The sequence below is a fragment of the Mercenaria mercenaria genome, chromosome 14 (genome assembly GCF_021730395.1).
Source record: "Mercenaria mercenaria strain notata chromosome 14, MADL_Memer_1, whole genome shotgun sequence".
Lineage (NCBI taxonomy): Eukaryota > Metazoa > Mollusca > Bivalvia > Venerida > Veneridae > Mercenaria > Mercenaria mercenaria.
The window spans coordinates 1,069,161-1,091,639 of record NC_069374.1 but is presented as its reverse complement, the minus strand read 5'-3'; the positions used below and the strand labels follow the sequence as shown (position 1 = coordinate 1,091,639).

At 34.7% G+C, this 22,479-nt stretch overlaps 1 protein-coding gene across 2 annotated transcripts in view; it reads right to left on the bottom strand.

Annotated features, from left to right (window-relative positions):
- LOC123526132 (uncharacterized) overlaps positions 1-22,006 on the bottom strand; it is a 45,992-nt gene extending 23,986 nt beyond the window's left edge. For both annotated transcript variants that reach the window (XR_008366944.1, XM_053522799.1), the window contains exons 1-10: positions 21,860-22,006; positions 12,300-12,504; positions 11,674-11,853; positions 10,109-10,126; positions 8,852-9,046; positions 7,092-7,316; positions 5,197-5,347; positions 2,209-2,311; positions 1,730-1,807; positions 157-372 (exon numbers count right to left, since the gene is read on the bottom strand). Coding sequence is in view for 1 of the 2 variants with exons in the window: in XM_053522799.1 (XP_053378774.1) it covers positions 157-372; positions 1,730-1,807; positions 2,209-2,311; positions 5,197-5,347; positions 7,092-7,316; positions 8,852-9,046; positions 10,109-10,126; positions 11,674-11,853; positions 12,300-12,504; positions 21,860-21,919 (1,431 nt within the window). In the remaining variant the exon portion in view is untranslated. The remainder of the gene's footprint in view (positions 1-156; positions 373-1,729; positions 1,808-2,208; positions 2,312-5,196; positions 5,348-7,091; positions 7,317-8,851; positions 9,047-10,108; positions 10,127-11,673; positions 11,854-12,299; positions 12,505-21,859) is intronic.
- Between the last annotated feature and the right edge of the window lie 473 nt (positions 22,007-22,479).

The window sequence follows — 22,479 nt, the reverse complement described above, 5'->3', positions numbered from 1 at the left end:
TCAATATCAAAGGACACTATATGTAAACTATGCATTGCTCTTGTAGTTACTACAGCTTGTATCATATAAGTATCCCAACTCAAAATGGAATGGAGACAGTGTGCTACAAATACACACTAACAAGGTCATAAATGTAATAAATATTGGTACACGTACCTGAACTTGATGGTTAGTTTTACTTGTGTCGTCTGCATTTACTGCCAGAATGCTCCCCTTGCATATATCCGGCATGAAGGATGGGTCTACTATTGATAATTCTTCTGAGCAATGTGTTTGTTCACCGGCGGTATAGGCACAGCCAATTGGGACTGTCTGTTCTACAGTAACAGTGACGGAACCACCCTTGGTGACTTTTACATCCATATCTGAAATCTTTTGTTCAATATTTCCTTCAAAATATTTTTCTTTTCACAAACATTTGTCATAAAAAGTGAACTAGGTAGGGTTTTCTTTAAAAGAGACAGTCATTTACATATTTTCACATATGTAAATATATCTTTAGGGGCATTTGGAAAAAAATATGTAAAGAATTCCGAAGAAAAAACAATCGCAGAAATTACGTGCGGTTGAATAATTTCACAGCTATCGAAGAAAACACAAATGCAAAGGGAGTACTCAGGGGGATGTTTCTAAAATACACGTTTACGAAATATACATAATAAATTAAGACAGTAAGTTTTCCATGTTACACGATGCCCATCAGGCTCTTACTTGGATATTTTTAAACACTAAGAATATCGACTATTCGTTTAAACTGTGTTACACTGTTACATGTAAAAGATGAATAAACTACCCAATGTTCCAATAATAATTTGATGAGTTGAATGTACATTGCAGAACAAAATAGATGACGTAGACGTAGTTTAGAACGTTAGCGTGGTGTTCTCAAACTCGGAAACCTAGACCGCAGCCTGTCCACTATACTTCTGTTAACTCTAACCTGGTGGTTTCTGAGCTTCTTGCGTCATAGCATTTCATTAAAAATGGGATACGCCTTCTTTTGATCAGAATAAAAGTAAGTACTTTTTTTATAATATAAGGACGTTTAATTTGAAAAAAGTCGGGATTTTTTACAGAAACGATTATTTATGCGAGTTTGTAATCAACTTCACGTGTAATGAGGTTTAATTTTTGTAAATGTACATTTTTACTTTTGTACGATATCAATTACAACACGAACACCAAAGATGACAATGATCGCTCTTTCAGTATCACAAGAGAAACCACCACAATAAGTTTTATTGTATAATAATAAACAATTATCAAAATATTTGCATTACTATATTCTGCATATTATATGTCAATATAAACATATTGAGAGTGTAGAAGATACAAATGACAATATAATTATATATCTAGTTTTCACTATCTGTTGTTTTTCATTTGTCCTAGACCGATATGTATTTCAATTAAAATTGTGTGCTTATATTCTGTATCACTCTATCTGTTGTGGAAAGTGCGCATGAAAGTGTTATAATAAAACAACAGGTTCCATTTATACATTATTGCAGGATCTGAGAGATTCACTTAACTGAATGTGTACAAAAACCTCCATTTCTTTTGATTTCCTTTGTCAGTCTTTTGGAATATAGACTTCATATCTTATTTAAAATCGTAGAAAGCACAAACGATCATGAAATAATTTATAACGGTCCTATTATTGCCTAGGCATGTTCTGTACGTTCATCATTCCATGGCATATTGCAGGAATTAGTGAAAGAATTATTACCTTCCAGCCAGCAAAGAAGTTGAAACTTGATACTTCTGAAAAATTTTCTATTGTCATTTTTACGACCCCACATTTTATCTGAAAAGAGATGCTTAGTATAACACATATAAAGGGCTGAATAAAGTGCATGCAGAAAATGCAAGCAAATTGAAGTTAATGGATGTGAATACGTCCATTTAAAAGCCTTGTGGAGAAATCCTTCGTTTGGATTTTTAAGAAAAAACTATATTTTAGAATAAACAAAAAACAAAAAACGCTGACATTGTGTTTTTATGTCTTAAACTGATACCTGTGAGTCTGTTTTGAAATCTGTTTTCAGACTGGTCAAAGAAGATCTAATACTAAGATTTCAATAGTTCCTATCAAAAACGTTTGGCTTTCTGAATTATTGCAAATAACATACATTCGAATTATTTATCATACCCTTTTTGCGGTACAGTTCTACGTTTCGTTGCAACATATATTCGCAGAAAGTATACCTTGTAGCCAAGTTCCATATTGTTTATATCGTCACTTTTTAAAGCAAGATCTTCAGATAAATTCGAAGGTTCTGTCTCGACGTACATGGTGTCATTGATATACCTAAGATAGGGTTAAATTTTCATTAAGTCAAAGTAATAGGATGAAACTTGGGGCAAATGATATGCATTTTGTATACATGTATCTGTTAAAATGCATGATGAACAAATAAACAAATAAGATGATTTTTTTTTCAGGTACCCATATGTAAACATTTATCTGCCAATCAATTTAAAGCAATCCGTTACTGACGAGAACGGGATATGTGATGTTTAGACGCTACTTCAACAATAGATATTAAAGACCAAGTTTTATAGAGATCCTGGAGATTTTGTGTAGTTTGACAAAAATGTTCATGAAATGCAATGTATGTCCCGACACTTTCGAGATACACTGCATTTCTAGATTTCAGCTGTTTAACAGTTGAACCTTATGCTTTTCTCTATACTAGTGAGGAATCCATGTAACTTTGGAACATGGTGGAGAATTAAGGGTAAGGGTTTTGGTGCACAACTAATGCCCAATTCACATTTGATCCGTGCGCTATGCGATTAATTAAACTATGATTTTCCTTGCGGTTTTGGGGCATCGTAGCATCGGGCTATGGCGTATGTGTTCACACTATATACGAGCAATGTGCCAATTTTGTACAAGGCCGAGAGAAATCCGTATGGATGCTGTGTGGAGATTATACTGAAATCTTGCAATTTCAGTGCAGTTGCCGTGCAGTCTCCACAAGCTTCCCATGGAAATCGTACGACCGTGAAAAGGCTGTGCAGAGAAAATACGGTTATGGTGCAGCCAACTATACATTTTTGAGCATCCTAGTCCGCAGTGTATAAAGAGGAGTGTTGTGTACAAAATCAGATTTCTGCTTTTAGTTTATTTCGATTCTGAGGTAGGCTTTGAAGTCCCCATGCGATTCCCGCATCAATTCCTGCCTCTGGTTGTCGTAGTGTCCATGGGTGACCCATCTCAGCAGCCACAGCATCACCCACACCGTCCTCCCACTGTCCCTCTGTCGGGTCTGCTGCTCGTCAAGGACGGCCAGGGTTGCAGTCATTGCCTTCTCTCTTCTCCTGACCTGTCTCAACCGCAGGTATGCCGCTCTGGAATTTTTAGTGGTACTATCATTTGTCTGAAAGGACGAATAATGAAAACATGCCGGAAATGGCCAATACCATCTGAAAAATGTTTTGCCCGTATCAAGTCCGCCGCACGGCAATAGTCCGCTGTAGGGTTGCCGCGCGATAATTTCTCAATATCCGTGCGATTTCATGTGCGACCGCGACCGGCAACCTTGCGGCAGCTATGCGAGGGTCGTGCAAATGTCCCAAGAGTCTACAATCTCCGTACGATTTCTTATGGGAACAATGTTCACGGAAAATCGTGCGTTGCTTGCAAGATCAGCGCGCGGCCTCCTAACGATGCCCGTGCGAGGATTGTGCAATACCACCTTTGACATGTCTACGGGCTACGGGATTACGATTTTATTTTTCAAATTTGTATAACTTTCCGCTAAGCAAAGTCGTAGAGTCTGTGGAACCCGTGAATCCTACGAAAATCGCACTGCCACCTCATACCTCCGCACAGAGGCCACACGGAAAGGAACTTACGAGCAGTCTAAGGGCTCCACACACGCATCGCAGGCCAAATGTTAACTAGACATAAACTGTTTAAACACCCAAATTGTGCTTTGCCACTGTTTGAAAACGGTGCCGCTTGGGCTTCCTTTATTTTTTGATTTTGGCCTTGTTGTCTGTATGTTGTATCATGTCTGTCTATAAAGACATATACAGATCCATGTTTAACTTTGTCTATATACATATCATGTGTATACATCCTTACATACACTGCTATGCTCATCGGCTGCGGTTTGAGAGAGTTGTGATCTCAGAACGTGAGCTTTTTTTCTATTTGATATTAATCCTTATTTTGCCTGTCTGAATGTTTCCTTGTGTAGGACGAGATAAAGTCTTTAGGAACCTCTGTAATAATGGCAGTACTTAGCGGAAAAGGCCGATTGCCTTTAGGGAAAAATGCGTTTCTTCACAACATAAGATGTAAATTAAAAGGGGATTCATATCCATTCTAAAAGGTTCTTTGGAAAATACTAAATAAGACTCACCTACCACACAAGGAGTATGTAAGTGCCATGTCGCGACCGTTATATGGTATCCCTATTTTTAGACTCAGTGCTGCTGTAGTGTCTGGTTCTTTTTAACCCTGGGGTTCATTCTGCTTGATTAGATATATAAGATCACTTGGAAGCACAGAATGCAACCAAAACAATAGCAGATAAGATTTGAAAGAGTCCATTCATGAGAGGTAATGAATGTTCTCCAGGATCCCAAAGTACCATAAAATATAGATACACTGAGTCCTGTACGTGGACACTTTTTGAACGGAAGCAAATTTTGCAGCTATTAAAATTGGGGGTATTATACTTGTGTTAATAACGTCAATCCTGTTTCTTTGCTTTTATTACTACGGAGTTTATCGGACAACTTTTATATCAGTATTGGCCAATAAAACAATATTCTTTAAAATTTCAAAGGGACATACTTCATAACCAAGCACGAAACGTTCATGATCCCCCAATTTATGTAAAGTTCACTTCATATGCTGATATATCTCTGTAGATTTAGGCCAGAAATCTTGAAAACTGTAAGAGGAGTTTTCCGAACAAGGCTTATATTAGTACTGAGCAATAAACAGCATTTTGTTTTTCTCCTTAACCGCTCCTAGCGCATTCATGGTCTAGAATAGGCCCAAGGTCACTTCATAGTTACACTTTTCTGTAAGTTTGGATTAAATTCCTCAAAAAGTATAGGCAGAGTTATCCGGACAAAGATCAAGTGGACAGATGGCCGTTCGGATAAGGCGGCAACTGTATGAACCGCCTCCCGGAAAATAATTCGAGTGACATAGAGATAAAAATTAAGTACCATTTTATTTTATATAAAGTATCCTCCTCCATTTCGAATGAACATCTGAACTGCAAGAAAGGGTTATACATCACAGCTGTATTACCGTCTGAATCAACGTACTGCGTTGTATGCCTTATTTCTGGTATGACCTTGACACTGTTCAGCCACACTACAATATATAATTCCAAAATGATAACTTGACTTTGTACATATACACGTTCAAACAATAAATAATGGTGAACAATAATACCGGAAAAATCACCTTTGTTATCATGGAAGTTTGGTTTTCTCGCATTTACTGCGCCTTACAATAACTACAGTAAACTTTGGAAGTTTTTCCAATTTTATTTCTAAGACATAAATCAGTGCAGTGCGAGCATGTTCTGTTTTTTTTATCGCTGGCAAACAGTAGTTATTTATGGGAATAATGACCATGGAAAACGCATTGAAGCATTGGCAGGCTTACAATCATTGAGGATTTTACCCCCAACTTATAAATAAATTTATATCAAACTCCAAATAGGATTAGTCTGTAACAGATTTATTGTGATGCATTTACTGAAAACAAATTATGTATAGTAAATTAACAATTAAAAAAAAACAATAGCCAATAACTAAAGCTCGTGAAATTAAATTCATTGACAGAGAAGTATGTATATGTTCTTTATTGTGATCATCATTTCAAATCAAGCTGATCGAAGTGATTATAAGTCTTAAAACACAGCATTGTGCCATCACTTTAGTCTGTGTTCAGACCCAATGTTTTGTTCACGGGAGATAACGCCTCAGGCTATTCAAATTTTGTTTAACTATGTCCTTTTTCTTCTAAAAAAAATTAGAGAATCAGCGCCAAGAAAGACAGGTCATAATATAGAAGATTAATGACTGGAAAAAAAATAAAAAAAGATAATCTAGTCGGTGGCAAGACTACCATCACTTGTGCATTTGTTGAATTTTGTTTAGGATTATTTTATTTTAAACACTTGCTTATGTGTGTTCACCCCTTCAAAATAGTCACCAAATTTTCTTTATCTGATTTTCAAGAACTCAGTCTCACAGTATACACTTCATCCAATAAATATTCTGACAGAACCACAGTGTAGTTTGTAGAATAATATTTGTAGCCTCTGCTTTTCAGGCTACATCATTAAAAATGTTTTGTCTTATGAATTTTAGAGAAATCGGTCTTTACCTTTAGTAACTACTTCACTATGGCCTTTATTAAATTGTTGTACATTTTAGAGTTTCGCATTGACAGTAAAGTCAGTGCAAGAAGAAGTGCAAAATCAAACTGATTTTAAGCTTTTTCTGTTGGGATTTGTTGGAGTCCTTTCGATAGTGGTCTTGGATATTTGATTTTAATATTAATGTTTATAAAATCTACATTGTATTTTATGTAGACTAAGCATCGTGGAAATTTAGTTAAACTAAAATTCTTGGATAATGCATATTTAAGGACTTTGTTCTGGTATTCTACTTTAAAATAGCATTGAAGAAGTTTTGTTATAGTTTAAAATTTTATTGCTGGCTTATTTTCTAGTGCGGCTTGGCTCGTAACAACTTCTTGAGGTCTATAACAATATTAAAGTATTTATATTTTGATACAATGCAATACTTTGTCCTGTGATAGAATTTGTTTTAGTACCTGTAAGTATCTGGTAAGATGCGTTTTTTAAATACGCATGCGCTGCCTAGGATGTTATCGATATAACTTATAGAAACCATTTTAGCATCAATAAAACATTTTATTGTGGAAAAATAAATACGACCATAAATATAGTTGTTACTGATAAGTTGTTACTGATAAGGTGAACATATACATAAACAATGCAAAGCGTGTATTTCTTAAAGTGTCTTGTAATAGTTTGATACAATTCGAAAACAAAAATATTTAACCTCACACATATTTATACCTAGACAAAGTTTCATGTATGGCCAAGGCGGATGTGGCGTCCATGGCGTCAATATCGCCCACGTCGCCCATGTCGTTTCAAACTGAAGCTTTCCGTTGCATTTCCGCATATAGATAAAATAATTACAGTCTCGTTTGTAAACATAATCTGTTTCTTGGCTCACACGAGTAACTCTGCACAGTATCAGTTTTGCAGGCGTTTCTTCGATTGTCTCGGGTACTGGATCTGAAAAAAGTCCGGTTGTCCTCTCAATTTACTATCTATTTGCAGTTCAACCTTTATTTTAAATGCATGTCATCTTTGTTTCAGATTACTAAATTTGTAAGAGAATCGTGAGATGTTAAACAAGGCAGTATAAATCTATTATATATTGTCAAGAACTATTTTATGTTTAAAAGAATTGGTCGGTAGATTAATATCTACCATAGTATTGGCTTTAAAATAAGTCCATCTAAATGTCTCTTTTGTCCGCAATGCGACAATGTTGACAGCTATGCGGGTATAGACCATGTACGTGTACCGTTGCCAGCAGTCTTTCGAATCAGCGACTTCTCCAGCAAAATGTCACTGGCTTTACATTTGAACTGTGAATAGCTGGGAGCAAACTTAGGAATTTAATAAACAGGTCAGATTGTTTAAATGTCCATCAAGAGAATGTGAAAAGGTACTCGAATAATAGAAATATGTGCAAAAACAAATAAAAATATTTTAGGATTACAAGTAATTTCGTTGATATCAATCTGCGTTTAAAAATCTAATGGATACAACAAATAATGGAATAAATATTGCGATTTAAGGATAAGATTTTCTTTCTGAAATCTAGGTCAAATTACTCATTCATTTTACACTGTGGTCAGGTTGTTCACTTATTTCAATGTTTATTTACACCCTACCTTGATATTCTGATGGTCATCCCCTTATGAGAAGTGTAAGTTCAAATTTCTTTTAAACAGGAAACAAACACTTGAAAAGGAGCTTGGTCCTTCCTCCAACATTAAATCTGGAAAGTCTCTATGCCTTACCACTACGTAGGAGTATCTTACAATTGTACAGGTGTGATTAAAGCTGTGTAGGTATTACTTAAAACCCAGCCTCATTTAATATATAAATGACTACTACACCAGATCTTTCTCATAGCCTTAGCGATAAAAATAGTGTGGTAGAAAAGTATAATACGTTTAAAACATCTGCCAATATTAGTGATAAAACAAGAGAAATTGTTTATCAAATCATAATAATCAATTTGAACAATAAACATCGTCTTTATATGGAGAAATGGTCTGCGGTGATTATTTTGTGCATATTCACATTCTGCTATTACGCGAGGTTCCAAATGATCTTGTTGCAAATTTATTAACTATCGTAAAGTGCCGTGTTGCGACTGAAAAACGTCTCACCGTAGTTGGATACAGTGTTGTTATATTTTCTGGTCTTTTTGGATCATGGAGTCCAGCCAATGCCCATGTAATAACGTTACGCTTACGCCGGTGTTAGCGGGCTTGAGAGATGTTGCTATTACCATCACCTCTCATGAACAAACTCAATCAAACCGAGTCTGTTTTTACATTCCATGCTTGCAAAGGGTCTACTTACATATTTTATCACTTATCGAAGTGGTAAGTCTTAATATAAATCTAAAATATTTTAAAAGATTTAAGCTAAAACCTTGGATACAAGACCGAAGTAAAAACTTACAGGCTAAATCATGCAGTGTACACTTCCAACAAGAATTTGTCATATATATTTCTCATCGCACTTACCTTGAAGAAGGAAATGAATTGCAACATTTGGACAGGCATCGAAAATCGTTTGGGCGTTTTCTATGGAAGGAAACATGTACGTGTACTGACTTCCTACTTCGAAAGTATTGTACCACCCTGTTCCACTCAGCGAGATTTCTATAACATTCTCACTGACCAGTTCAGAGGTAAAGTTCAATGTGGAATCATTACAACCTGCAATAAAAAGATAAAAGAAGACAATCTAACTATACAAACACCTCTTAAATAATGGTATTCTTGTTTCAAACACGTCATGTGTCTTGATCGGAACTGAAACACCAAGCAACCATCTGAAGTTCTGACCACAATAGCTAAATTCACTATTTGGATGCTTTAAGAGCAATTCTATTATTTCTTCTATTGCTTATCCAGATTGAATAAAGTTATAATTTTCCCATACAGGTGGAATATTCCAGCTGAACCATGTGAAGTCGTTCAACACTTTTTGTGGACATGCTCCTTGACGAAGGACATTGTGTACCTTGTAAATTGGCATGAAGACATTGCATTTTAACATAATAAGACACTTTTTTGATAAGATAACACCACCATCTGACAAGATAACATAGCTTTGTAACATAAAATCACACTCGATAGACAATATCACACGACATTTAAACAAGATAACATAGCGTTTAAACATAGCAGCACGCTCGGTAGACAAAATCACACGATGCCTTAACAAGGTAGAAAGATCACACGATAATTTAACAAAATGACATAGCTGTTTAGTATTGTAACACAATCTGCAGACATGATGATCACACCTTGCCATGATAACATAGCTTTTTAACATAATAAGACGCTTTTTGTGCAAGTTAACATCACTCTTTGACAAGACAGCATGGCTAGTTAATATAATAAGACATGTATCGGCATGTTAAAACCACAATTAAAAATATAGCTTTTTAACATAATTACACACTGTTAACATTACGCTCCGACTTGATAATATGAGATGTCTTGAAATAGGACAGCTGCGGAGTTCCATACCATTCTACGTCTATTACAGAATGAAATACAATATATCATATTTCGGCCTCCAGTTTTAAGTTAACGAGAGAAAATATACTAATACGTAACAAGCCTTGAACATTATTTTGGTACATTTTTTTCCATTGAATTTCTCATTTGGAGACATATCTCTTAGCAAGGATATAATTAGTTCAAAGTTAATATACAGGTTGCAGATGACTAAATGCGTTTTTACATTACTCAAAATGATATCTCACTTACCTCCCGAAAAAACAAAGTCTGAAATATAAAAAAAAAAGATTATAACAGTGATTACATGGTGTTTGTGTTAAAGATAGGATAATATACCACCAGGAAACATGATAAATTATGATAAATATACTACGGAGTAAGCACGAAACAATATGAATTAAGTGGAATAATTTCACAAAGGCATAGATCGATACATGCGCCAATAAACACTTCTATCATATTTTATATAGATTTTACAATAAAAGATGAATTATAGTCGAACAAACTCGGGCGGTTACACGCTGCGCCCTCGTAAAATTATTACGTCCGATGTATAACCGCCCATTCTGTATAAACAATGTTAAAACATGGTTTTGCTATAAATTATTCTTGATTCAAACATGACTTGATTTGATTGCAAGTCGATTTAACCATTCTGTAACAAACAATTGTTGACGCACGGACCGGTAATTGAGTAGCCTGGGAATCCAGTCTGACATTTTCTAACTTTTTCTACCTGATAATTGACAATAGTTGATAATATCAGAAACTCCATGAATGCCAATTAACACTAATTAGCGCAAATTAAGTGTTAAGTTTAATGCATAGATATTAGGTATGATTTCTTCTGACAAAGCACCAATATTATCAATGGCTTCCTAGGCTAGTGATAGAGCAATATAACGTCAACTATGACATCAAACTGTCGTATCCGGATACTCCTCGAATAAACGATGCTCTAACGCTAGCGAATCATGTTTAATTTGTCGATCCTATTCTGTAATTCATTTCGCAGTAACACCGAAAAAAATACATTTCATTTCTTATATTAACTTTATTTTTCCTTTCGATTTGTAAACTATATTATATTATAAATTGCAAACATTTTGTTGCATTTAACATTAAATTCAGCTTCCCGTCCATTCTGTTCGCCAGATGGAACAACTGCAACGTCATCTAACAAACGTTCTCTCTGACTATACGCGAACGTCGTCAAAACAGCGGCCCGTTATCTATAAGCAACGTTGACGTAACTTTCGCGCCTTTTCTTTTGATGATCATGCGAAATGAACGTCAAAAGATTCAATGGAAAAGAATAAGGCGAATGTAACAATTGAATGAAAAATATACCAGTGGGAAGCATAATGGTAAATATTGAATGAAAAATATACCAGTGGGAAGCATAATGGTAAATATTGAATGAAAAATATACCAGTGGGAAGCATAATGGTAAATATTGAATGAAAAATATACCAGTGGGAAGCATAATGATAAATGTACCAGGGGGAAGCATTATAATCACAGATACATCACGGGGAAGCATAATGAAATCTTTACGTAAAGATATACGATATCGTGAGAAACATGATGATAAGTAAACTACGTGAAAGATATCACCGGCATCATGAAAATAAATGATATCACGGGACAACATATGACGAAGCATTTTGAAAGATGAAAGGTACTGCGGCGCAACACAGACGATAAAAATGTCACGGAGAAGTGGAAAGGCAGAAGACTGCATGGGGATCGTGAGGAAACATAATGACAAAAATACCATGAGGATTATAGTTCTATGATAAATAACATAATACCTGTACAAACATAGACTCTGTTTTCCTCAGCTCCTACCCATGGAAATCGAAGAAGAATATTACCACTGCAATTCCTCATATAAACGTCAACCTTTTCTTTACATATATCATTCTGATTCCTGATGCATGCTTCTAGAGACAACATTGTATCATTTAGGTCTTTTCTGGCGGGTGGTTTATCTGAAATGCATTAGCAGTGTCTTCTTTCGGACACATATCTGGACACCAAAGTATGTATGCCACTTTTTGTAAGAAATAGCCGACTGTGAATCTATTTCAAAGTCCATTTAGTATAATTGTCGTGTATCATTTTTAATTATTTAACCTTAATCAACAAAATACTGAAGATAAACTTTCTTTGATGAATTATCAAAAAGACTCCCTTAAATATTTTGGAAGAAAGAATAAAACTTAGTGGCATAGCTACGTTGAGACAACAGTCTCGGTGTTTTTCTGACAAACAATTTTAAAGAACGGAAATTCCTTTTTATTTAAGTATGCCCAGACACCCATGTAACGGTTTTGCCTCGGTGCTGTTCTTTTGAGGCTCATCTTCAATGTCTGACATTTTAGAATTAGACCCCTAACATCCTTGGCTCTAAAATAAATAAATAGCACGTACGTACCTGTAAGCACTAGAAAGTCATATTCGTAAATTTTCGAACAGAGTGATACTGAGCTGTTATCCCATGCAATTTCAAGGTATCCGCCCCAAAAATGTGTTTCAAACCAAAACGACGTCGTGCTAGGTCGTAGATAACATACATCGTAGTTTGCGCAGGTTTTATTCCAGAAATGGATCGGTGTGATATTATCGCATGTTTCAAATGTCTGAAAGAAACGTTATAATCTTAGCAAGTGCAAGTGTTATGTGTCACATTTATGTTAGCACTTTGTCTTTTTTAAAACAACGAAACACGCATAAAAAACAAACAAACGATTTAATAAACGCCATTTCCATTACGTTCACTTGGATAGAAGTATTGGATGATATGTTGGGCTGCTCTCAATAGTTCTATATTCAAACAGACATTGGATCGTTTAACGTTTTCAAACATAGTTGGAAAAACAGTTTAAAGCATCTAGGAATCGGGTTATTTTCATCTGTACTTAAGGTCAAATAATTACCACACCCTATAAACGACTGTATTCCCCCTCTTCCTCTTGCGAGTGATCAAAACAATAAACAGACACGCAAAAGGTAAGAATCGTCTTCACATTCATTATTTGGTTTTACACTGTATGTGTATTTAAGTTAAGCGATAAGTCTAACATAGACATGTGTATATGGTGATATAATAGATGAAACTGACAGGTAATGTTTAAAAAATGTTGCCTGATCACACTCATTGCATGAAAATTCACTCGACCAAGTCACGAAACTGATGAATATCACGCCAAATTGATTTCGAAACTGATGAATATCACGCCAAATTGATTTGTAATCCAATTATCCATGATGTTTCCTGTAATAAATATGCATACTCCATAAATATATGTAAATAAAATGTTTCGTTTCTGTTGCGTTTTTGAATGAAATTAATTTTTACATAGACTAGTCGGTGAAAAAACATTTACTGTATGCCCACTTGCTGATTTTGATATTTGATCTGAATGCGTAATTGCGAGTGATACTGTATTCCATCTTGCGAGTACAATAGGCGATTTATGTCCTTCAAAGGCGTTAATGAAATAAAAATATGCATACAAAATTGTTTCTTTTGATCAGTCGTCATATTTATAATGTCATTTAATCTCGAACCCCCATGCGATGCTTGTACTAATCCATTGAGGGTGGGGTGGAGTGTCTGTGACTCGCTATCCTACTTAAATAAATAATTAATTGAATGCTTCAGCGTCGTTTACATGCAAGTGTTCAGTGTTGGTTTTACACACATATACTATCATAAAATACGAATTAGAAACTGAATGTATACACAGGGTCCCTACTATATCTTGCAAGAAATTAACCGTCGATTCCCTATGGAAATCACACGAAGAAATATTACCTTACGATTTCAAAATATCGATGAGGTGAGACAGGAGAGGACTATAGGTTGACCCCCGTCTGTCTGTCCGTCTGCAACAAAATGATCCTCTGATTAAAAAAACTATTTCACCCGCAAGTATCCTGCGAATGGACGTATAAATGGAAAAGGATAACGAAAACATTATCGGAAAAGTCGATTAAAGGTCCATTACTAAGGAAAAGTGAGTTGGCAATTTTTTTCATAGCCAGTGCATAGACTTCTGCAAGACACTAAATAATGAAGATTGGCAGGTCAAAATTTACAGAAGGTCTTTGGAACTCAAAGAAATGTATGTGTATTATATTGAAATTTCAATGAATCGACAGAATGACCCCCAGGTCTTTTTAACTTTCTTCATACTTCATAGAAAAATAATTGTACATATACTGCGATTTATTTCGAATTTCTACATACCAACTTTCATTTTCCAATAAAATGAAATAGTTTCTGTGCTTTTTAAAAGAAATTAAAATGTTCACTTTCCTTAGTATTGGACCTTTAAGTCCTATTAGTAATTCAGAGTTTACTTCATGGTAAATCACTTAACAAGATTCAAAAGTAGTACAAAATAGTTGAATGGCCAAATGGTTTAACTACCCGATTCCCCCTTCCTCAATAATAAAATAAACATGTTATCGTTACAAATACAGCCTTCGTGTTTACTACCTGTCAAGATTTACCGCTATTTCTCTTGTCAGAAATAATTTACATTTGATAGTGATAACGCACACACGCCGGGAATCTGTTCTTGTGGATTTAGTCGTTTTCATTGCTAGGCCTTGCTCAATCCACTTCCGTTGTTTTAAAAATGACGTGAGTTGTACCTCGTCTTTGTTTCAGTATGATCGGCAAATTCCGACATTTATATCGAAAGCTGTATGTTATTTGGTAAGTATAAATGTATGAAAAATGATTATCAAATCGGGTAGTCGTGGGTAGGCATTAGAGATATTGCCATATTTATGGCCGATAGAGTCAAAAAGCTTTCCATTTGATTTTATCTGGTGACCTAGCTGTTGACTCCACTTGACTCAGATTTAAAGTCACCTAAAGATTATCAAGATTAATATTAAGTTTCATTACGATATGGTCATAGATGTGGCCTCTAGAGTGTTAACTTGCTTTTCCTTTGATTTGACTTGGTGACCAAGTTTTTGATCCATCTGACCCAGATTTGAACTGGACCTAAATACACATGTATCACCAAAAACACATTTTGAAAAAAAAGTTTCATTAATAAATGGTCATAAATGTGGCCTCTAGAGTGTTAACTAGGTTTTTCTTTGACTGACCTGGTGACCTAGTTTTTGAACCCAGATGACCCAATGTCGAACTGGTCCAAGATTTTATTGAGGGTAATATTCAGACCAAGTTACATTAAGATTGGACCAAATTGTGATCTCTAGACTGTTAACAACCTTTTCCTTTTATTTGACCTGGTGACCTAGTATTTGAGCCCAGATGACCCAATATCGAACTTGTCCAAGTTTCATTAAGATTGGATCAAAAGTGTGATCTCTCAGTGTTAACAGTTAAATTGTTGACGACGGACGACAACGACGGACAACGGACACAGGGTGATCACAAAAGCTCACCTTGAGCACTTTTTGCTCAGGTGAGGTGATAAACCCTCATTTTTTTCCTCTAATGGCACTTTTACTTGTAAAATGGGGACTTATTTCATTCGCAGAATGTATTTTCAGTAAAATAAGACAAGTTTCATGTTAAAGTTCATATGTTTATGGCAAATACAAAGACAAAACTAAAATAGAGCTGTTTACCGTGCGACGCTGTCAAGAAAGCGATCCACAAAGGATTAGTGGATTCAATCTGGCGCCGTTTCACTCCAAATCACCCCATTTACTGTTCATATTTTCACACCTAATTAATTGCAGTTGCGATTATATATTGGTTTCAATGGTTTGAAATTCTAGAAAATATAGTCTTGTATGCGACACATCGTCGCATTACGTGAACATTTGTGCCAAGTTTTTTTCAAAATCCCTTAATGCATAAAGAAGTTATGGCACTGACACGAAAAACAGACCATGTTTCACCTTTAAGTGTCACTTTAAAAAGAAAAAAGAAAATAATAAGATGGACATTAACTACATACGGCCGATGTTTGTATGTAAACTTTGAGAGAGGTAGGTGCAATAACATTGAAGTAATTGCACGACCAAATATATGAGGACACATATACAAACAGAACAAACAGACAGACCGCATGGTGACTGCTTTACACCACCCTCCTTCAAACATTCTTTGCGGGTTCTAAATATGAAGAAATACTACAGAAGCATAGGAAACGCCAAAATTTTATAAAGAAGTCACTCACAAACAGGCATACAGTCTTTTTACCAAACTCTCAAGCACTTGTACAGTAATTAAGCAAGCGTGCATACAGTCAGGAAATAACACCGAATCTTCTTTTATTTACAGTTATAAACAAACTGGAGAATTTATCAATAATTTTATTTTATTTTACCAAACTAGTATTGTTTCTTTATCCATTAAACAGTGGAATTATTTACATGTAGGTCATTCTTCAAGCAAGAAAAAAATACTTTTGACGCCGACAATGTACAATTTCTGGACAAAATCAGTGATCAATCGAGGTTGTTTTTTTTTGCTATAATTCTACCTGTCATCAGACTAACACATTATATACAGAAACAAGTCATGTTTAGCTTCCAATAAAATGTAAATATATATATACCTTCAAAGCAAACAAGTCACTTTAAAATGCTGTTTTTCAACTTTTGTTTTGATCACTCGCAAGAGGAAGAGGGATATACAGTCGTTTATAGGTTGTGATTACTATAGACAAATTTCTTATTTTTCCCAAAATTATATATATGTATATATATTGAAATGCAAAATGTTGTTTAATTGACAAATGTAATTTTGGAGGCCATGGTACAAAAACAGATGGGATGTGTTTATGAAGATGTGTTATGAAATGAGAAAACCAACATAGTGGCTTTGCGACCAGTTTTCAAAGGCTATTGCAGTTAGAGAAACCGTTAGCGAACAGCATGGATCCTGACCAGACTGCGCGTTGCTGGTCTGGATCCATGCTGGTCGCAAAGTCACTATGTTGGTTTTCCCATGGCCCGGCTCAAATGACTTGACGTGTCAGTGGTCTTCTTAGTACTTGTGTTACTCTTATTGCTCCCACGCCTTCTGTTGTTGTTGTTGTGGCTGCTGATACTGCTTTGTTGTTGTTGTTGCTGTTGTTGTTGATGATGATGATGATGATGATAATGATGAAGGCAACGTTGATAATTATATTCATTGTGTTGAGCTATGATAGTAAATTAAATTTGTACAAATGCCTGAATACATAAAAAGAACCAGCCAGGGAAAGAGTCAATTAACTTAGCACAAGTCCGTCTTTCGCATACTGAGCCTGATATCGGCTAAATCTGAATATCATTATCAACGTTGCCTTACTTTATCATTTATGCTTGCATGCAGTTGTATTTGTTCATTTTTTCAAGTTAGTTATTTTGTTTTCCTTTTTATCTGCTGTATACATATATCTGTTACTGTTGCCTTAAAAAAATCGTATCTGTTTCAAATGTATACTCTTATTGTCTGCACCCAAACAATTAAGCTTTGAAATTGAATACAAAAGGTAAAATAAAACATAACTTCCTCATCTTAAGTATCTTTCTATTTTGTGAAAGTTTCTTTTTGTTAATGCATTCGTTGAATTTAATATCGTTACATTTATGTTTTGTTTTCCAAAAGTAATATATTCACATTTTATCTGAAATACATTTTAGTACCAGGTCCAGCTAGATGACAATAGAGAAACGTTTTCTTTGACAGTAACTCGATACATATAAGCTGTCACCTGCTTGTATTTGATAGTACCATACTTATTTTTGTGTAACATGTATGATAGTTTAAACACATTTATTGTCAAATCTACTTTAAATCTGCATTTCAGAAGTATACAAGTTTTACACAAGTATGAAAAAGATTAGAACGAAAGAAAACTTATGGAGTCTCTCCCATTCAAAATCTTGATAGTGAAAGTTCCAAAAAAGTATTTAATCTGACACGTCATCTTTAGCCAACAGTCCAAATGTCTTTCATTTGATCACGCCATGTACCCGGATAATCTTAACTCTGTTCTGCGACCCTAACTCAGTGCCAACATGGCGGATGTAAAGCCGATACAACTTTGTTTTCTGTGTAATTACGATGTATAAAGGAATTTTCTGTTGTTATATCTATCTCCATTGATCAAGTATATATTTATTTCAAAATGTATCATGTTAAATATATCAATCCTTGTGTTTTCGGATGGAAAAACGACGAACAAGGCAACATTTTCAATGAAAACTTTTACAAAAAATCTTTAAAAATACTTCTATGCTTTTGATGCCTCGACTATTTTGTTGTTTGAAAGCAAAGATATACTGCTTTATAGGCCCGTTTACACTATGTTGTTAACCCACTACATGTTGACACAATACATGTTCAAAATGTACTGACAGCGAGAAAAGGGATAAAAACCTAACTTTGATTTGATAAAAACCGAACTCAGTTTACATGATGAATGGATAAAAACCTAACTTACACGAAATTGCGTGACGGATAAACACATAACTGACTAGTATTCTATAGAAATGAATGAGTTGACATGTACATGGTTTGATTATTGTAAACATTACTTTATAAGCGGTATTGTCTTCAAACTTTGTCATTAATTTTACAAGTTGTTATATGTATGCCCACTACAGTCAATTATTTTTTCATAATTTTAATATTATGCAAATAGCAATGCTTGAATCAAAGGTCTGAATGGCCTGAGTCGGCTAATGATTGATGTACTGACAGTATAGTCTACCAGTTTCAGTTTGTTTTTAGTTTTTTTTTTAAAATTTCATAACACAGCTCGATATTTACCCAAAATATTATATCCGGATACGATTACACTTTGCTCCAGTTTGAACAATATATTCTACAAATTGTGATGATACGAAGACATTTAGCAGCAATTGGCAGTATCTGACATTGAAGTTTACGGTTAAATTACCTCTTATTTAAATCTTTTCATAAAAAAGTTGTTTCGTATCGCCAAACATAGACGATCTACTTTCGATTTCAAAAACTACAAGAAAATACAATTTAATGTTTCGCCGATTTGTTTATTTCTCGAAAAATAAGAATTAAAATCATTTTTAATATCAATAGTAACTAAACAAGCCAGTAAGAGCTTCTTCTTCCGATAATTTATCCGTTTACTGACTGCAAAATTCAACCCACGCAAACTTTATAGAAATCATACGATGCGTGTTTACGTTCAATGTGGGAGAATTAAGGCTGATCGGCTATGTTACCTAACGCATCCAGACGATTCAGATTTTGTTTTTAAAAAAGCATTGTGTGCGTTTCTGTAATTTTATATACGTTTTTATACGCTTAGAAATTATTAGACATGCGTATTTGCATTATTTCTATACGTAATTTACGCTAATACGCATCTTATCTGGAGCCCTGCTGGAACTATTTTTTGTCTTTCGCTGGATGTTACCCAAGCTTTGTAAGCATGCGCAATTCTTAAAATGCACATTTATGCTTAATGATTTACATTCGAGAATTGCACACTTACAAGTCATAAATATGACAGATTACATCGTATATTGGTCATAGCAAAGGGAATTGACACAACTTAACTTCATTCATGCAGTGAACTGTTTGAAATTTGAGAAATCTAATGGAACTACATCCCTTCACATGTTATTCGGTCCATTTAGAGAATCGTTGGATAGCAAGGACTCGTCAAAAGGCTTTCAGCCTTTAGCCGACTCAAAAAAATCTGGATAAACCCTCAAAAACAACTCAGTATAAAAGTCAAAAGTATTATATTTATATAAGAAATTATTTAATACCACCGATGTTCGAAGTTCTGTAGTCCTCAACCCTCTCTCCTCCATCTCTCTCTCTCACACACACACACACACACACACACACACACACACACACACACTGTTTCAGAAGAATTGTGTTTGTTTCAAGTCTTGTATATCGTATAGTGTAAGAGATTTTTATAGAGGTGCTAATGGAATATTTTTGATATTGTTTAAATTGGATTAGATTTATGATTAATTATTAAATATGATATTTTTCAGACGGTAAATAGGGAAGAAAAGTGTGTGTGTGTGTGGTGTGGTGGGGCGGTGGGGTGTGTGTGTGTGGGGGGGGGGGGGAGTGATGCATGGACTGACGGGACAGGGGTGTGGGTATCCTTACATTTTTCACTTGTCCACGGACACTTAAAAATCCACTTGTCCATAGTCAAATTTCACTTGCTCTGATTTGTAATATTAAACCTTCATGTAAGCGCATATAGACTGGAGATTGAGTTCTTTATTTAGGACAATAAAATAGAAAAGCTTACCACAGTAACTGTGGTAAAAAAATAAGCTATTGAAATATTTTCCTTTTAACGTTTATAAAAGTCTGAAATCGCGAAAGCCGTGTTCGGCATCTTTTGGGGTTATGCCCGAAACACTGCCCACGCAATGGTGCAAAGCCAGATGAATTCAGAGAAAGACTCTTAAAACGTTCCGACTTATTTTAGTCATACTTGCGATCTCTGTGTGCTTTTGATTTTAATTTGGCTGACTACTGGCTCAAATATTTCCTTTGACAGTGACTTATTGTCTCAGCAGTTTGAATTCTACTTACAAACTTGTCATAATACTTTTTTTAAGTTGTTTACAATTCTGATGTCTTTAAATGTCCTTTTAGTTCTCTGTGTGTAGCCCTTGTTTTCCTTTTTTAGTTTTAGTTACATAATGCTATATGCTGATGATGCAAATATTTTTCTTCAGCTACTTTAAGTTGTTCTTATGTTCCCTTTAGCATGTATATGATTTCTTCTTTTATGTTGCTTTTTTTCTTAATCCATGTTGTAAAATGTGACTCTTCTTATTTTTGTGTAGTGTCAGCTAATCTTTTTTATGTTGCTTTAAATGTGCTAAATCTGTATGTGGTAAATTACTTTTTCCTTTTATTTGCAAGTACCTATGTGCTATTTTGTTTTAATGCGCTGTAACATGTATGTGATAATTTGTGATTTAATTGTTTCTTATCTACTTAGAGCCAGATGCTTTATTTGCTTTAATGTGCTTTAATATATTTGCATTTTATTACAGCTGTTTTACTTATGTTGAGCTTATTAACATGTGTTTGTCGGAAAAAAGCTTTAAGCTAGTGTTATATGTTTATACTTATCCGACGTTAAATAAATCTTTTTGTATCTAAATCTTCTCTGATATTTTATCATAGTCACCGAGTTACAGTGTGCGCGAGACCTAGTCAAAGAACCCATTATCTTTATCACCTCCATACACTTGAAGCAACACACAATCTAAATGATATTTTATGTTTTCTCATTTTATACCTGAAAAAGTATGCTTGTCCGCGGACACACAGAATGAAAAATGCACTTGTCCGCCGGCAAAAAATCACGAGTCGGATAAGTTGGACATAGGAATCCCACATCCCTGCAGGGGTGGGTAGATCAAAGAACTTCGAGCATCAACAGTCCATAAAAAAAGCACAGACGAACAACCGTAACGGTTTTCGTTTGGTTAGGTGTTTATCCATTCTAAGTTTGTATTTATCCAGCACTGTTTCCTATACCAGTTAGGAATTATCCCCAAATTTAAACCTACCTCATAATCAATACAATTTTTAAGCTGTAAAAATCAATTTCGAACTTTGATACTGTTAAACATTGTCAAAGAGATATTTATGGAACTAATACATTTAATAAGTAAGGTCTTACTGCAATTTCTGGTACTTTAAAACAGTTAGAAACATAAAACATGTTCATTTTGAAGACTTTTTTGAGTACATTTTAATGAATTCCAGCCACATAATGTGACATTTCGATTGAAATATTCAGTACACAAAACATGTTATCAATAAAAGATATTATGACTATCAAAAGTTTTACGCTAACATTGCATACTCACATAAAAGCATGAAAAAAGACAAGGAAATTAACTACATACATCGTCTTTCTGTCAGCCATGTTGGCATTGAGTTAGGGTCGCTGAACAGAGTTAAGATTATACGGGTACATGGCGTGTTGATGAACCTATAAATTGCGACAGTATGTATATTACCATCTGTCGATCAAAGTTTGTAATGAATACAATCAGAACTATTATATGACTTGTATCCATGATTTATCTGTAAATCCATACAGTTTAGAACGAATCACATTTTAACACTCAAGGTATTTTCTTCCTTAAACTCGCTATGTTTATAAAGAAGTAAAGGTAGTATGTAGTGTCCAAAATTCCTATTCATAATTCAAAAGTAATCCATGCGCATCGTTTCATCATTAGGTCACCTGATCATTTAGCGTTGTTCGTACGTCCAAATGGGCGACTTCTTTGCATGAACCCCCTGATGGATCTTCATTACAGTTGGTGTTTAACATCATCATAAGGTCATTTAACGTTTTGCTTTTAAATTTTGGCGCTTGAACTCTTCGAGTCTGCTGGAGGTAAAATTAGAAGACAAAAAGATTTTAATAATTTCTCCTCCTGAACCATTTGATCGAACTTCACCAAACTTGGTTTGTAGCATTATTGTAAGGTATGCTTGCAAAATTTGGTATGAATATTTAATCTTAAGTTCCTTTACCTTACAATATTACAACTACATCTGTACCTTGTGCACTCAACTATGCCCATATTTTTATAGTTTACAATATAACAACTACATTTATATCAGTATA